The sequence below is a fragment of the Passer domesticus genome, chromosome 5 (genome assembly GCF_036417665.1).
Source record: "Passer domesticus isolate bPasDom1 chromosome 5, bPasDom1.hap1, whole genome shotgun sequence".
Taxonomy (NCBI): domain Eukaryota; kingdom Metazoa; phylum Chordata; class Aves; order Passeriformes; family Passeridae; genus Passer; species Passer domesticus.
Genome location: NC_087478.1, coordinates 51,294,799 through 51,312,684, shown reverse-complemented (window position 1 = coordinate 51,312,684; position 17,886 = coordinate 51,294,799). Strand labels below are relative to the sequence as shown.

Genomic DNA, 17,886 nt, shown 5'->3' with positions numbered 1-17,886 from the left:
TTTAATATTGAGAAAAATTTTGCAGGAAAAAAATGAAGCCAATCATTTTATAAAGCACCTTTCCCAGGTTTTCTATTTCACTTACTCCCTCACATGCCTGGCTTTCAGGCAGGTTGAATTTTGTTACATATAGCTCTTTAAAAAAATAACTTTAATTTGTTTATAGGTTGTCAGTACTGCTCATAAATACCCATCCGTCCACCCTGAGACCCGCCATTGGACAGCTCTGACATTTGCTGTGTTGCATGGACATATTCCTGTAGTTCAGGTATTATTGTATTTCCCTACCTGCATCTCATTCTTTTTTTTTTTTCTCCTTTTCAGTTCTAATTACATCCATCTCAAACCAGCATCCTCTTGTCATACTCATATTGGTTACTTCTGCTTCTTCAAGAGTGTACTGATATATGATAGACTTACAAAGTGAATATGATCAAACCTTAACCAATATGAGGCTTAAACAGGACAATTTTAAAGCAAAGTTGCACCAAAGAAAGTCTGACAACTCCTTGTGCTCCTTCCTGACCACTTGTTTTATATGTTTGTTTATTCATTCATTGCACTTTCTTATGCTGTAATATTCTAGCAAACACAAAACCACTGCCTTGGTGGGAGAGAGGTGGACAACAGCCCTGGTGCTGCTTCAGAGGGGGAGAATCCCTCACTCTCCTTACCCCATCCAAGTGTCACGTGGGATGTGCTGGTTCTGTGCTTTGGCATCTCAAAAGTTGAGAAGGTTTATTCTTCAAAACAGCTGTGTCTGTGACATGCTCAAGCACCAAAACTTGGAAGGCCTTAAGACAGAAATGGCCAGGAGGGGGCTGGAACACAGGCTCCATCGTGCTCTCCTTGGCCACTTTTGTTTTCAGCGTTGTTGCTACTTATGTGGAAGTGTCCCCCGATGGAGACCACAGCTTTTGGACTCATTGCTGCAATTGGTTCTTAAGAATTGCCTTTCTTTTGGCCATGTCTTCATATAAAAGATGGAGACAATTGAAATCTGACCCATTTTTGGATGGTGCTGGGCTTCTAGAAGACCATGAAGGAAGGATGCTTGTTGGGATAACTTTCTTCCATCTCCAGTGCATTACTTCCTAACACTGACTGTACCCCATTTCCCATTTAAAAACACTGGGTTACACTTTTTTGGCTCTGAAGTTGGACACTGGTGCTTCTGGTGTTTGGCAGTGTAAAATGAGCGAAAAAAGGAATGAATTTGCTCTGTGAAACAATGGGCAGAATTTGCATGTCATGTGTCTCCATTGTATCTGGTTTGCAGATAACAAGAAGCATTAGATTCTCATTTGTCACTGTTCATGAACTCTGAAGACTGTGATACCCCCAGTTGCTCTAAATGGTGAATTTTCTTTCTAGCTATTGCTGGATGCTGGAGCAAAGGTAGAAGGTTCCTTAGATCATGGAGAGGAAAATTACTCCGAAACTCCTTTACAGCTGGCAGCAGCTGCTGGTAAGGGCTTTCTTTTTCCTCCCATTGTAACAATTCCTCAGCTGGGATATGTGATTTAGGTGAGCAAGTACTGGATTTTAAAAGGAGTACAAATGCATCTCTTGCCTTGCAGGAAATTTTGAACTGGTCAGTTTGCTGTTGGAGCGAGGAGCTGACCCCATGATAGGAACAATGTACAGGAATGGCATTTCCATGACTCCACAAGGTGACATGAACTCTTTCAGTCAGGCTGCTGCACATGGACACAGGTAGAGTGGGAACAAGTCTAGTGGCATCCTTCAAGTGCTACTTTTTTGCCTGGGCATCCAATTTGAGCAGATGGGTGAAATTTCTGCATGAACAATTGAACATGCTGCCAACTGAGCAGAGACGTAAGGCTTTCTGCTAGCATGTGAATTAAACCAGTTGGTGGTACAAGCTGCGTTTTGATTTCTGATGTGAAAAAAAAAAAGGTACGGGACTTGTTGTGGTGTCTTCAATGCAGTGGTTGTTAAATGGCAGCTGATGTGACAGCAGAAAGGAATGTCAAAAACATTCCTTTGGAATTTCTTGATATTTTTCTCAGATTTGAGTGAATTATGTCTGTCCTGCTGCAGCCTTAATTTTGTTGAATAGATTTTCTGCATCTATGTTTACTGTACAGTCCTGTGTGCCTTAATGTTGTTTGTATGCTGCAAATTTGAAAAAGAAAACTACTGAGATGAGCACCTGGCATGCATGACCTTGCAACGCTCAGGAGTTGATGGCAGTGTAATGAATTAGTATCATGATCTTCACACTCCTACTTTTCTGATTGTAGCCATCCAGAGGAACATAGATACAGGTTAGAGACAGTACCTACCGTGTGTTTGCTTAGAGACGAGCTGCCAGTCTAACAACACGCTCCCGGCACGTCAGGGCGGGTTCAACAGCTCTGTCCATCTGGAGCCTGCGAGGGATCCCTGGCACACACAGGACACTTTGGGTGTTCAAGTCTCACATTCACCCAGTGTGAATGGGAGCCACAGGCCCGAGGAGAACCTGGGACTCTCCGTGGCTTGGCTGCGGGCTGTCCATATACACAGACTCTAACTCTTGTATTCTTACCTGTGTAACACTCACACACACCTCCTTCCTTCCATCTCTGCCCTAAATTTGTTGGGGACACACCATGCTGCAGTGTAAGCGGGAGCAGGGGGGACACTGGCCTACAAGGAGGGTGGGCTGGCAGTCGGTCTGGTTTCTCTTCTCACAGCTGCAAAACCAAGGGAAACTGCTGAGGTTGATGAGTTATGCTGGTGTGAGCCTGAGGGCACAAAGTCTCTGAGTTTGGGCTTTGTTCTTTGATGGCCCAGCTGGATCAGTGGTTTTGTAGAGTAGTCCCAGCTGTGCTTGAACCTGCCCTGACTGGCCTTGTTGAATGTCTAGCTGCTCTAGCTTTCCCAGACTGCTTTGAGTGTGAATCGAGTGGTGGTGCTTTCAGTAGCTCCAGGCAGCTCCCTTTTCAGGTGGCTGCCATGGTGGGAGTCTCAACAGCTTGTCCAGAGGCACCTTGGCCTTCCCTGGTTGCTGAAGAAGTCTTGAGTCACATTTAGCTCACAAGTCTTTGTTCCCACAAGATGCCACAACTTGTGCGACATCTGTGCGGTTCGTGTCACGACAGCGTGACTTGCAGACGTGTCCCAGGCAGTGCAGGTGGGCTAGCAGGAGCTGTGCTTGCCTTAGGTCTGCTCTCAGCTGGTTCTGCCATTAGCTGGAGTAATTTCTTGGGTAGGTGTCCTAAGTTGCCACACAGCAAAGTAAGCCCAGTGCAGTGAAAGCCTGGCCACTGACTCTGCTCTCCCTTTCCTCTTCTCTCCTGCCCCCCACCTCTGCCATGCTGCGATTGACAGGAATGTTTTCCGCAAGCTGCTTGCTCAGCCGGAGAAGGAGAAGAGCGATATCCTGTCCCTGGAGGAGATCCTGGCCGAGGGCACGGACTTGCCTGACTCAGCAGCAGCTCCACTCTGCGCCAGCCGCAACAGCAAGGCCAAGCTGAAGGCCCTGAAGGAGGCCATGTACCACAGCGCCGAGCACGGCTACGTGGACGTCACCATCGACATCCGGAGCATAGGTCAGTCCTGGGCGCCTTCCTCTGCTTCGGCCGGGGAAGGACCACTGTGAGAAACACGTCCCTCCTGATGGGCTGTGCTTAAACCGACCGTGGTCACATCTTCCTCAGCTCCTCTGGAATAGAAGGTGGTGGGAGATCTGACAGGTTCCCAGCCCATTCCAGCTCCACAGAACACCGTGTTCAGGGGCCAGTGGCTTCTTTCTGCAGGACACAGTGGTTTTCAGGAGCCATCTGCACTGCTGCATGAGTATAGCTCTGGGGCAGTATTTAGCTGTCATGGGCCACCTCCAGCTGCTTCTCTTTGGCACCTGCTTTAAAGCAGTCCACCATTAAAACAGCTTTATTTTCCAAGACTCTGAAGGCAGGAGCAGGGAGCTGACTCCTTGATATGCCAGCTCAGCCAGTGAGGGACTTGAACATCATACCCTGTGAAGTTGCTTCTGCCTGTGGGTAGGGTGGTTGTGTGACGCAGATGGAAATCGATCTGGACTGTGTGTTTACCATCCCCATTCATCTGTTTACAGAGAGAGAGAGACCCAGGTGCCTGGTGTGCCTCTGCCTGGGGCAGTGCTCCAGCCCTGGGGCCATGGGATATAGGTCAGAGTGTGCAGTGGGCTGTGCTGGCAAAGATCTGGAGGTGAATGAGAGGAGGGTGGCAGGGGTGCTCTGCAGGCATTGAACATTTTCTGACATGGAAGGGAAAACCTTCACTTGCCAAACACCAGGCTTGTATTTCCTTCCACTCCATTCTGTAAGGGCAGAAAGTAGGTCACATCCAGCCTCATTCCTGCAGAGGTACATTAGCTCCATGTGCTTTCTCGTTCAGTGCATGGGAGCAGTTCCCTTTAACTTCCTGGAGAGTGGTTCTGCCATGACAAGCTGCTTGAAAGGGCTGATCTGCTTAACTCACTCAGTGCTCTTTAGGGAAAATACTAATGATCAGGAGAGGACATGGGGTATCACTTAAAGCAAGTTTTAATCTGAAGACCACCAATTTGAATCCAGGTTGGTAGTGACCAAAATCAGGTTTTTTCACCATTTAATGGCTCTCCAGGGCCACATTCAAACAAATGAGCTAGTGTAAATCTAGTTTCCAAAAGGCTTTTGCAGCACAGAACACCACAGCAATTACCACAAATTGGTAGTCTCAGCAGAGAAGCTGAAGGCTAGATGAGCAGAGAGACCACAGTCTTCTCTTAGCAGTTGGAGGAAAGCCTCTGTGCATTAGCTCTGGGATGCACTGATACCCATCAGCCTTCTCAATTAGGGATAAATAGGAATTTGATTTCTTGAATGATTTGGCAGCTTTCGCTTAAAATCTTCATATCAGTAAAGGTAAAAAGCAGAAGGGCACGTCCCTGCCAGGGGCTGGGAATGAGCTGTGTCCTCGCTCTGCAGGCGTTCCCTGGACACTGCACACGTGGCTGGAGTCTCTGCGCACGTCCTTCCAGCAGCACCGACGGCCCCTCATCCAGTGCTTGCTGAAGGAGTTCAAGTCCATTCAGGAGGAGGAGTACACTGAGGAGCTCATCACGCAAGGGTTGCCTCTGATGTTTGAGATACTGAAGGCCAGCAAGGTAGGATGAAATTGTGTGCTGTAAAGCAAATCAGCCTTATTCCCATCCTGTAAGACACGAAAGAAAGCTTGCAATACTATTTTTGAACAGCTCTCCCAAAGGTTGTTTAGACTGCACAGGATTATTGTTATCTGTATTATGTATCTCGGGTTTTTTCACTGTGGAAGCATGGGTTATAAACACACAGGCTAATCAGCTCCTACTAGAACAGCCTAATAACAGGTGCTAACAGTAAGCTGGAGAGACAACAAAAGCTGGTACATAGTGGTGAAATTAAAGTCAAAAAGGTCATGGCAGTGTGGCAAGAGATGTTGATAACGAAGCCAACCCAAAGAATAATTTCACCCAGCTTGTTTTACAGAAACGTACAGCAAAGCTAATATCTGTGTTTACTTTGGATTTCTTTCGTCTGTCATGATTTTCTCTTCCCTTCGTGTGGGATTTGGACTTCTAAAACTTGTGAAGAGACTGGTTTCTACAAGCAAAGAAAAGGATAATTTTTCAAATGTTCTGTGTGTGCGGGTTCCCCAGATTTATTCTTTCAGCTGACGTTTTTTTAGCCTAGCAAATCAGACTAATTAAACCTTTCCAAGGAGGTACCATTGAGTATGCAAGTGTCATGGCAAAAGGGATGATCATGGACCTGGAAAGGAGAGGGAAATGTGAAGAATTTAAAACTTGTTAACCAATAGTCTCTTCTCTGCTGGTCCCCCTGGGAGTCAGTCACTCCCAAGGAAGGCTCAGTCACTGTCTACTGTTACCAGAATATCCTTGTAGTGATGAAAAGCATCAAAATTATTTGATTGATATTCTTTTTCCTAATACTCCACAATACATGTTGGTATGGCCTTCTAATTGTTAAACTGAAAGTAAGTAACTTTTATCACCCAACTCTATGTGTAACAGCAAGGAGCAAATAGCGAAAAAGGGAGAGGTTCTGGTATAGGTACTCAATACTAAATATTCCAGACTTGCTGTAGCTAATGATGGCCTGCATGGATTTATTTCTTGTATCTTGCTGAAAAAGCAGGCTTGGACTAGAGTCCTGAGCAAATCCTGCATATTTGTTCCAGCATTGTTCTGATTTTTGCTCCCATGAGCCTTGCCTTTGCAATTAGTTTGTATTGGATGAGTATTTATGGAGAATATTTTGAGATAGGTTTTAGGAAATTGTTCCAAATCCTAGGATTTGTAGATTCCTTGTTCTGTACTCACTTGGGTTAATGTATGTTCATCCAGAAACTACCAGCAAAGTGCTGTTTGGTTTGAAAGTTGATATGAAGCTAATCATACTGAAAACTTAACAGAGAATAAGTTTAGGCCTTGTAATCTAGGAGGAGGCGTGACTTTAATCTCTTTTCTCCTGGGTGGCTGAAGGCAAGGCCAGCAATCATCATTAGAATAAATAATTTGCATAGGATTATATCTTTAGTACATCTACGTGTTCCACAGTCTGTTGTAGGAGACCTGGGAAAAAAATAAGACTGCTACCTTCTGCTTTGGGTTAACTTAGAAACCTAAAATATGGAGGGGCAAAACAACTGAAGTATCATGAAAACCCCTACATGATGAAGAAATCTGTGCTGATCTTTATGCCTGCCCCTGGGCCTGGGGGAACTGCCTGTCTTCATACATATTCACAAACACACACTGCACAGTGTTTCATAGTCTTAGAAAAAATAATTAATCATTCTGGGACACTGTAAGGGTTTACAAATTGTCTGCAAATGTTATGAATTATTGTGGTGGTCTTGTCCAAATGGCCTCTTACAAAGCTTTCCCAGACAGAAATGAGGAAAGAGACTATGCAGCCCTTTGGAAGGAATCTACATAAATTCATTTGTAGGAGAATGAGCCAATAAAAGTTCTCCCTGGTCACTCCATAGAAGGCAGCTGAGGAGAGCTGAGATTTAAAGGATCTTCTGTTCCCCTTCTCTGGAAGGGCTGAGAGCAGAGATTTGTGTGTATACCCACAGAATAGAAATCTCCTTTAAGAGGTGCACAAGGGCCATAACTGTGGTTCACATCCCTCTCTCTTGACAGCAAACTGTAAAGCTCTGCATTTTGTAGAGCTGTGGAGAGAGGAGCTTGATTTGCCCACACGGACATGCTTTTCCCTGTGGGCTGGAAGCTTTGAGAGAGATTATGACTCTTGCTAAACATCACAGTCTGGCCCAGTACATTTCCTTAATGAGTTTTTCAGGGCAAAAAGTATAAAATAAGCAACTAGGAAGCAGAGAGCCACTTAGCAGTTCTTTGCTGATGTAAAACAAGATGTCCCATTTGCTACATATTGTGATGCTCGGTATATTTTAATTGCATGGCAACTTGCACCTTGTAGAAATGGCATTTTGCGTTCCTATAAATAGTTCCAGCTATCCCATAATCTCAGAACAATTTACTAATATTAATGAGTTGAGACATAAAAGATCTTATCTTCCCTTCATCAACAGGGAAACTGAGGTAATTAAACAGGCAGATTTTCAGTGTCTCACGGAGTGACAATCCCAGTCTCAGAGGCTGTGATAACCTGGATAAGCCAGACAGCAATTCATAGTGTTCAGTAATTTGGCCAGAGAAACTCCCCAAAGATCCCATGGAAACATAAGGGCAGGTCTCAGGGTAGGAAGTAAACTTTCTGCCCCCACCTTGTGCTTTGCATTGTCATGCAAAATGTTCTTGCAGGTTCCCAGGCCATGCAAAAAAAAAAAAAGGCCAAATGCTATAGATATGAAAATATTAAAGAAAATGTAACCAGTGTCAGGTATGAGGAATCCCTTTTGTCTTACAGATGGTTTATAAAATGCCTGTTTCTAGAGGATACAGATGTGAGGGTTTATGTGGGAGCTCTGATGCTGGTGACCTGTAGGGTGGCAGGGTGGAACTCCATTCCCATCTGTGTGCTGGGATGCTGACAGTAGAAACAAAAAAAATTGCAGAAGTCCTGATGCTGTTACACAGAACAGCAACAAAAATCGGTGAGTCAGGCAAAACTGGCTGAGCTGAAGTCCCTGGGTTTATTGCCTTTGTTCAAGCTGTGAAGTCAGTGGGGGAGAACAGTGTATAGGTTGCACATGGGTTGTTCACTGCTGCACTGAAGCCCTGGAGGAAGACTTCCAAAAGCACAGCTGAAGGTTTGATACCCGGCTCCTGGTGGCTTCCAGTGGGATGGAGCTCTTTCATTTCCTTTCATCCCTTTAAATGTCTTCTATCGGCTGCACCATTGAGAATTGCATGGGGAGTGGGGAAGTAGCAGTGTTTCCATGCTGCTGAGGCAGAGCTGTGAGGACAGAGAATCAGTCTGCAGTTGCTTCCTCTGCAGCTCCTGCTGTCCTGCAGTGAGTTTGGGTCATCACCAAATTAAAGATCAGGGTCAAAGCACTCTGGGAAAAGCAGCATCTGTGGCAAAGACATGGAGAGCTCAGTTTAAGGCACCTCTCCTAAAAGCAAGCAAAACCCAAACTGGAAAACTCCAAAAACTAAAAACTGTTGATGACACATGATGGTTTTGGGACACTGCATGGATAGGAAAGGCTGCCATTAGGGATGGATTCAAACTCTTTGGAAGACAAGCACACAAACATAACCTGCTAGAAGTGGTTTTGACAGGGCTGTGTGAGGCAGAAGCCAGAGAGTCACCACTTCTGGGAGTGAGTAGCCTTGAGCTAAACTTCAGCTGCTGTGTAGAGCAGAGTCAAGTCCCTCAAAATTAAAATTATGCTGGAGATCTTGTAATGGAAGAATTATAGGAAGATACAACTGAATTCCTGCCTGTGGGCATCTGTGTTGTGCTCTTCGTGGCCTGGGAAAACTCCAAAACTCCTGACTGAAAGCTTTCCTTTCCCTCCAGTTGAAGTTGATGTTTGCAGTGCCTGAGCTTGACTCTGAGCTGGATTGCCCACCTGCCCCATGTCAGAGGACCATATACACCTCTGAGGAGTGCCCCCCACAAATAGAGGCTTTTAAAAGAGCTGTGTGGGGACTGCATCCAGGTCCGTGGGCTTGTAGTACCTGAGGTGAGGCTCACAGGTCAGCTCTTCTGGTTTTGCAGAGATTCTCTTAAGGATAATACACTGCATTCATCTCACTGAACATGCGGAGATGCTTCTGTGTCCTTTGTCTACAAAAATCCTGGAGCTGTTCAGTTTGATCTTGACATTTCCACAACCTGAAAAGACAGACTCAAACCACAGCCTTGGACGTTAAACACATCTGGCCTTTGGAGGAGGTTTGGTTTAGGTTTGCACTCCAGGGCTCTGCATAAGACTGAGTTGTCATTAAATCACCCAGCTCCATCCATGTAGATTAGTCAGCACCTTTGCCAGTTGTAGGAGGTCACGAGCCAGTTTCATCCACTGCTTTTTCTGCCTACAGTAATTTACATCAGCTTGACTTTGGCCTATTTTTTTGAGAAAATACACAATCTTTTAATTCCAAATAATCTCTCTTACAGCTTTCTCCCTTTCCCCCATAGGACTAGTAAGGAAAGGAGCTCTTTGCCATTTCTTTGGATCCTGTGTGGCCATGCATTGCCCAAGTGCATGTGTGAGTCCACACGTGCATTGAGCACATGTGCTGAAGCATTGTCTGAAGCTCCTAGAGGTGCTTCACACCAGGAAAACTTGACTTAGGATTATAAGTGTTCCTGCTATTGTATTGTCTAAGACTAAATCAGCTTGGGAAGTCATAGGAGCAATCCTTCACTGCCATACCTTCATTGCATTCTGAAGCTCGCTCTCCATCCTTCCCATCCATTTCTGTCAGTGACAACATGTTTATTTTATTTAGTTTATTTTAATATTTAGCCCATTAGTGAGGTGCTGGGCAGTCAGGCTTGTTGAAAGATGCAGGAAACTACTTTACAAAGATGTTTCCTCAGGATTTAAAATGCCTGCAGCTTTTGAACCTTTAAAAATGCACCTGCAGGCAGCTGAATAAATGTGCAGGAGTGCACAGGCTCCTTTGGAAGGCTGAGCTGTTTGAATAACAGCCATCAGTCTGGTGTTGACAGTTATTGAGAACAAATAGCAATTCAGAACAATAACCAGTTTTAAAATTCCAAAAGGATTCAGGCATGTGGGTACCTTGAGAAATCTAGCCTATATGGTTTCAAAGCTAAAGTACTCTTTCAGCAGTAACTTCTCCATTTAGAAACCGAAATCTCTTAAAAGGAAAGTTGTGGGCTGTTTTTTAAAATATATCTTCTCAGAGACACCTCTGTCATAGATGCACTAACTACTGAAAAAGTATTTTCATGTCTCCATCAAACAGAAGGCAGCAGGAAAGACTGAAGCATCTGGCTGTTGTGTTCCAAGAAAACTTTCAGAAGCTGAAGCTTGAGATGAGCATTCAGTTTCTCTGTTGCTGGGATTGATTTCTCTTTTTTCTGCATTTGATTCTTCTAAAACAAATGTTGGAGAATGTCAACAGGCTCAGCTCACGCGTCTTCTCTTCTAAGTCCAGGCATGGTGGTCAGCAAAAAATCAGTATTTCCCCAGGGTCTGCATGTGACCTAGAAAGTGGCACTGGAAGACAAAGGAGCTAGAAAATTCCACCTTTTTTCATTGCTTCGTGGTGGGCTGAAATGACCGTTTCAGATGAGCTTGAGTGAAGCTGTATTTTGTTGCATGAAGCCAGAGTGCCCTGTTCTGCGGGAAGGGCTAAGGGTAGAGAGGAGAGGTGAACCCTGCATAGCACTGGGGCAGGCACTCTGTCATAATCGTGTCCCGAGGGAAAGTCTTCTTCCCCTGGGAGAATGCTGTCATGTTTCTCTTACCTGGAGACCATTGGAAAAGTCTCCTCTGTCTTGTTGGACTGCTTTTCAATAGAAAACTGAGCTTTTATTGTAATGAAAGGTTTCACTAGGATATTTGTTTCCCACATAATCTTGAAAAAATTAACACCTGAAAATGGAATATTTTGGCTGACGACTGAAATACTTCAGCTGAAGAAAAATGTGGAGTTTCCACAGAGGAGACAGGCACACCAAAACCTGCACTAAAAATAACCCTGAAGACATCCCAGGATGCTAAATGCTCTGCTTATGGATTCCATGGCATGGCTGATGCCCTTCTGTGTGTCATCCATTGCCCAGCCAGCACGTGGTGATCGATCTTTTGGCTGGGACTTGCTGTGATTTTGTTAGTCAGGTTTCACTGTTCTCAAGCAACTGCAGTGATCTGTAGCATTGCCCATTGTCACTTGTAGCACTTCTGTGTCTGAACAGTTCCGAGCAAGCCGGCGCCAGGTTATCCACACATGTACATCCTGCATTCTGCGTGTGAGATGCGAGCGCCAGGTACTGAGTGGCATGTTAATAACACACTGTTAACCCCGTCCTGTGGTTTCATAACACACATTCAGCTTGCTACTTACTAACACAGGTTTGATTTTGTTCCTGCCCTCTGCTACCTTCTAAAATATTCCCCTGCCAGAGGCAGGAGCCTTCTTCATTTACAATAAATAAATGCCGTGGATGTGACACCTTCCCTTTTCTGGGCTCTCACCCAGGGATTGGACTGTGCCCATGGATCTGAGCTTTTTACATACAATGCACAGCTGGGATACAAAGAGCCTTTTGAAAAGAAGGCTTGGCAGCTTTCCCAGAAGCAACGGAAGGGTCCATTTCTGCCTTACCTGTGATTAATTCTTTTCTGTTTGTGCTTGCAGTGGAGGGGCTTGAGCCCAGTGCTAACAAAACTCATTTTGTTGTGCAGTTTACTGCTTCTAACTGTAGCTCCAACCTCTGGGGCTTCCCTCCCTTTCCAGCTGTTTGACTAATACTAATTATGTGTATGCTGCTTAACCATCTAGGAGTGACAATCTGAAGTGGCATTTCTTTAGTTTTGAGGCATTTGGTGAGCATGAATTATGCAAGAGGACAGTAGTGGGAACACCTGTGCAAGGGTGGAGACAGTTCTGAGATGGAAAAGAAGGTCTCAGAGTTTGAGTGTTCAGGGATGGGGGACAGTAAAAAGCCCTCTCTGTTACTTCATGCTTTGTCATCTTTTTCTGGGAATAGGGAGCATGAATAGAGGACTAATTCAAGGGTATCCCAGCATGTCATGGATAAGTTCTCAATGGGCTCAGGGTATCCTGAGACTACCACTGCTGGAACAGCTGCTGGGGACTGCATGTGAGATGGGTGACTGGAAACAGCACTTCTGCCACTCTGCATTTAGCAGAAAAATGGGTCCCCTGAGCTTCCTCAGGACCAGAGAGAGAAGATACCTTTGCCAGTGCCCCTGTTCTCTGAGCAGGGTGGTTTCTCAGCTTGCTGGGGAGTTGTATATTAACAGGCAGACACCAAGCCCTGAAGAATAAGTGTTACTTTTTCTGCCTTCATGTGGTGAGCTGGGCTTTTGGTGAGCTGTGGTTTTTGGGCTATGTGGTATAGGAATTTGAGGGCCTGGCAGACTTAGGTTAAAACAGCATTAATGGAGCTGAGCTGGTGAGTGTAGCATCAGTAGAAGAAAATCCCAAAATACTGCTTGGGATTTCAGAGATAAAGGAAAGAAGCCTGACTTGTTACCAAGAGGTTAGCCTTGTACAGGGCAGCCACGTGGAGGTGGTAGGCTGTCTGTAGGCTGGTAAGCAGTGGGGTTTGAGCAATCTGCATCACACATTTTACCCTGCAGAGTTTGGGGCATAATACCCTGCAGTAGGGTTTGAGCAATCTGCAACACACATTTTACCCTGCAGAGTTTGGGGCATAGACACGTGTCTTGCACAGGCACTGGACAATATTGGCTGTGTATTCCCCAGTTGTGTCCAGTACCTTGTAGGAACACATCCCAGAATGGCTCTGCTGCATTGATCCGTGTAACCTGGAGTGAAGGAAACTCTCCCAGGGTGTGTGCTGAAGCCTGGAGGAGACTTCCCTGAATTCTGCCACAGACCTTTGTCAGATGGACATTCAGGAAAAAAATATCCCTGCACTTCCCACCCAGGTCTTCACCTCTTCTCAGATCAATCAACAAGGCGTCTCTAGTCCAACAACTTGAAAGCCTCCAGCTTTGCTTCAAAAGAATTTATAAATTCCCCTTGCAGTTCAAGTGCATTCAGCAGGACTGGGGAATTCCTTTAGATCTCTGCTGAAGAATGCTTTTAAGTCAGGGGACTGCTTGTATGTACAAAGCAAAGTTGCTTGCTCACCAACCAGTTCTCTGCTGGAAGCACCATCTCCCTCAGAAGACTTGCTGTTGTTCCCTGTTCCCTCTTCCCTATCTGTAAACTACCCCATGGCTAGGTAAATATTTTTATTATATCCTGTGCCAAGCATTCTTCCCCTTCCCACAGAAGAAGATGTGTGTCGGCTCGCTTGGAGTGCAAATGAACGCCCATGACTAAAGGGAGGCTGGCCTTGCTCCAGGTGCCAGCCTCACACATCCTGGCACAATGTTTTCCAACATCAAACTGCAGCAAGAAAACAAACTTTGGTTTACTTCTTCAGTGTTAATCTTGCTGCCCACAGCTGCTGCAGTTGTGCTTTCACAGGTTGATAGGATGAAAGGATAAACAGGGAAGAATTATCCATCTTGGTGCTTAAGTGGGAGCTTCTGAGCACCTCAGTGTGAAGGTGAAGGTTGAATAGGCTGAACGTGTCCTCCTGTCTTCCAGAGGAATGCTTGCCCCAAGTCATGGACTTCTGCAGTTGCTCCCAGTCACTTCACAGGCAGCCCAAGTCCTCCAAGAGCAGGATTTGGCTTTAAAAAGCCAATTTTTCCCCAGCCATCCAGCTGCAGATGAAATATCCTTTTTCCCTGTCCTATTTCTGCCTGGTTTATTGGTAAAAGTCAGCGGAGGCACTGTGGGAAGCAGGTCCAGTGCCACAGCCCTGTGAGCTTGGCTACGTGCTGGGGGTGTGAGAAGCAAACTTGGTGTGCTGCAATCATTTACCACTCCCCTCCCTTGCTGCTGTTTGTTAGCAATGCCTCTAAATAAGCACATGCTTCAGCTTTCTGGCTGAGCACATTTTTTGGCCTTTGGATGGCATGAAATGTAAGTATTTAATGGTATCAGTAGAAGCCAAAGGTCTCCAGCCTCTCTGCCAAATGAGGTCAGTGTTCTGCATGGGAGGTCTGAAGCCACTGTCAGTCTGATGGCCCTCTTTCTTCGATGTGTCCATCCTAAGGTCTCTTTTCTCTTTGTCCCATCTCTGTTCCATGACTTGGGGTTTTTAAGCATCTCTCCTGTGAGTGTATCACATTTTGAGCTAATTAGATCTAAGTTTACACCATTTTTTTCATGGGCTTGTGGGCAAAGTGGTTTTTTAATGGGCTTGTATCTGTACACCAGAGTTGGTGACCCAGGGAGCTGGCAGCCCCTCGTCCGTGTAGGCAGGCTCCCATGGGATTGTCTGCAGGCATGACTGGTTCTTCATGTTGGTTGGACTTAGTAGTAGGGATCCCCTTCTCCCACTTGGGTGGCTGAGTTTGGCCTGTCCTTCCCTTGTCGCATGGTGCTGTGGTTTGATCTGGTGTGTTGGGCCTCCAGCTCCTAACAAGGCACTGCAAAGCCGATACCCAGATTTTGCATCAGCACGTTCCCACAGACACCCTGGAAGGAGGAGATTCATTGTCTTTATTGATGCATGTGTGTGTTTCTAAGAAGCTGTTGCATAGGCACAGCTGTGGCTGGGACTGGTGAGTTCATGGAACCCAGGAAAACCTCAGTGACACAGACAGGACCTGTGCACCCAGCAGATTGGGGAGGGGGCTGCCAGGAGCTCTCCTCTTCATTGCACTTTGCTTTTATTTATTGCAGGGAAAGGTGAGCATTGTTTCTCCTCTCCAGAAGCTTCCCTCCATTCTAACCATGGAATTGTCCCCATCTTCTGTTGCAGTTTCTGACTTCTAGCATCTGCCAGATGCAGCTGGGAGCTGCCCTGCTGCTAATCAGCATCCCCCTGGACACGCTCCTCCCTGCCTGACTCAGTCGGCCCTGGCGCTCCGGCACAGCCCTTCCGAGCAGAGAAGAAATTGCTCTTTCTGCCCTGTCTGTCTGAAGCTTTCCCTCCCAGCCCTCCCAGCAGCTGAGTCACTTCCTTCTTTAAATCTGGCCTTAAATCTTCCTTTTCTCTTTAGCCTGTGATTCACTCCCTTTGTGAGGCACTTTGCAGAGTCTGACGGGAGGATGCAGAACAGTGGGATGCTCCTGGGGTGAGACGCCCTCCTTGTCTCGGGGCCACAGCAGTGAGCCCCTCTCTGAGGCTGGGCCCTGTGCCTGCTAAATGGTGTCTCTCCGTATGAGAGTTTCTCTTATCTTAGAGTTTCTTTCAGTGCTACATCTGACGTAGTAATAGGAGCCAACTCCTGCCTGCGGCGAGTGCGTGCAATTTCCTTTGACATCAGCATGTGCCTGTGAGGGAACAGCTCTACCCCTTCCCACCCTGTTTGATTAGACTCAGTAAGAGAGTCATTACAGCATCTCTGCCACTCCTCCTTGTCTCTCGTGGGATTTAAGGAGGACTTCTGCAATGTGCTCAGAGCAAGGAAAGCTTCGATTTCTGCTTCTAAAGCCTGGAGATATTTTTAATATAACAACGATATTCCTCAAATTTTTATACTATGATTTTTTTTTTGGTCCCTCACCTGCTTATTTCCTTGGCCTTTGACCTTATGTCTAAGTGTCTTGCCATTTCACAGTTTCCTGGTGTAGAGAGACTCACCAGCCAACAGAGTAGTTAAAAGAAGACACCATGAATTAGCAGTGTGGCACTGCTGAACTTGTCTAGACTTGCTCTGGTTATCAGCAAAGTGTGGGATAAAATTTGCCAAAGCCTTTAAATCCTGCTTTCATCTGGGACTTAGGTAGTTAAGCATTAAATACATTTCATTACTCTTGCATCTTAGGCATACAAATACTCAAGGTTCTTAGGAAAGCATCTTATGGGTGCCTTGCCCCCAAAGCTGGGGCAGAAAGGGGTAATGCCAGGGACCAGACCTGGTTCTACGAGGGTCTGGCTTCCACAGCACAGTGGTGCCCACACTGGTGCCAGAGGTATAAGAGCACATTAATGAGACATTTGGGATTAAATGAGTGGCTGGCTCTGTCACTCTCTAGGGGAAGGGTCTGTTTGTGAGACTGCTGTGCTTCAAAATATGTGCAGGCTGTGCAGCTGCATCTGTCTGTAGCTCGGGTTTTCTAAGACGTGACCAGTGACCATTTTCTAAAGAGCAAAAAAAGTCATTTTCCAGTACAGTAAGTCTGCAAATAAAATGAACTCACTGTTGTAAAGGAACTTTGTTTTTGCAGAGGGGACTGGGCTATGGAATTTTGTAGGCAAAGAAGACTTGTCATCCAAGGAGAAGACTTCTTCATTTAAAATTATTTGTACGGGAGACATAGCAATCAAGTAAATGAGAACTGCAGTTTCTAACAAATGCTAATAATCGTAAGCTCTTATTTTTAATAAAGCTTCAGCAATCACATTTTTCACCTTCAAAACAGGCACCGTTGAGAACAACATAACATGTCCTTTGCGTACTGATCTTATGTTGTGTATATTTGTTTTCTTTTGTGTAGAACGAGGTGATCAGCCAGCAGCTCTCTGTCATTTTCACTCATTGCTATGGACCCTACCCAATTCCAAAGCTGGTGGAAATCAAGCGCAAGCAGACCTCCCGCCTGGGTAAGCGTCACTGCAGATCCTCGCTGGCTCTGCAGTGGGAAGGAGAGCTGTGGGAAAGCTGTTGCTGGCCAGGTGCTTGAGCGGGCCACAAGTCAGAAAAATCTCAATTTGAAAGGCAGAATTAGAGGAAGGAAGGGCCCCAAATTTAACTTGACCTAAAACTCCCACTGACATCAGGAGGGTCATCAGGCGCGCTGGAGTGGGGCCGTAAATCTGCAAAGATCTGTGTTGCTGATTAGGCTGGGATCCAAGCCTTGGCCCTGGAGCAAGGTGTCTGTCTGGATCTCAAACCACCCTGGCTGGCTGCAGGTGATGCTGCACCAGCACAGCCCTCTCAGCCTGGTCAGCAGAGCCCAGGGTGTTTTCAGGGGACTGAGAGAAGAGGCAAACAATTTTCCAGGACCCTCTTCCTCCTGACAGAGACTTCCTGACACAGGGAGTGGCCTAATAGAGTATAAATGAGCAGAGGGCCCCCAGCATCTGCTGAGCTGCAGTTTGCTCTGGGTAGCAGAGCTGGAGGCTGTGCCAGCAGCACACAGCAGGCACGGCTGGCTGTCGTTTCAGCAAAGGTCATCATGGACTTCAGAGCTTTGAATTCCCTTTGTCTGAACTCAGTGTGGTTGTCTCTGTCCAAAACAGCTTTATGGGCTTTACTCATTAAAACCAATATCCTTCTATTCTGTTGCTTTCTTTTGTCAAAACAGGGAAATATACAATATGTTCCTGACTTCTTCCAAATTAAAGTTATTGACTTTTTTGTTTCCTTCTTTTTGCGATTCTAGATCCCCATTTTCTTAACAATAAAGAGATGTCAGATGTCACATTTCTGGTGGAAGGAAGACCATTTTATGCACATCGAGTGTTGCTATTTACTGCATCGCCAAGGTAAAATAGAGACACATCTCTGTTTTTTAACAAAAATAGAATTTGATTTTATGGGTTTGTGGGGTTTTTTTGTTTGTTTTGCTGTCCCAGTTCTTTGAGGGCTAGTGGCCCAATCTTCAAGTTTTTTCTTTCTTTCACAGCTTGTTTCTGGTTGATCTGCCAGATATTTAACAAGTGCTCCTGTCAATAGATTTTTCATCCAGTGAATGATCCATGCTTCTGGCCATGTATC

At 45.7% G+C, this 17,886-nt stretch overlaps 1 protein-coding gene across 3 annotated transcripts in view; it reads left to right on the top strand.

Moving 5' to 3' along the window:
• Positions 1-17,886, top strand: part of ABTB3 (ankyrin repeat and BTB domain containing 3) — a 161,491-nt gene that overhangs the window by 134,141 nt on the left and 9,464 nt on the right. Inside the window, exons 7-14 of one of the 3 annotated variants that reach the window (XM_064420414.1) lie at positions 167-268; positions 1,375-1,468; positions 1,581-1,716; positions 2,268-2,291; positions 3,340-3,560; positions 4,959-5,137; positions 16,664-16,769; positions 17,552-17,654. In XM_064420414.1, the coding sequence (XP_064276484.1) occupies positions 167-268; positions 1,375-1,468; positions 1,581-1,716; positions 2,268-2,291; positions 3,340-3,560; positions 4,959-5,137; positions 16,664-16,769; positions 17,552-17,654 (965 nt within the window). The remainder of the gene's footprint in view (positions 1-166; positions 269-1,374; positions 1,469-1,580; positions 1,717-2,267; positions 2,292-3,339; positions 3,561-4,958; positions 5,138-16,663; positions 16,770-17,551; positions 17,655-17,886) is intronic. The other 2 variants (XM_064420416.1, XM_064420415.1) reach the window with 2 other exon arrangements.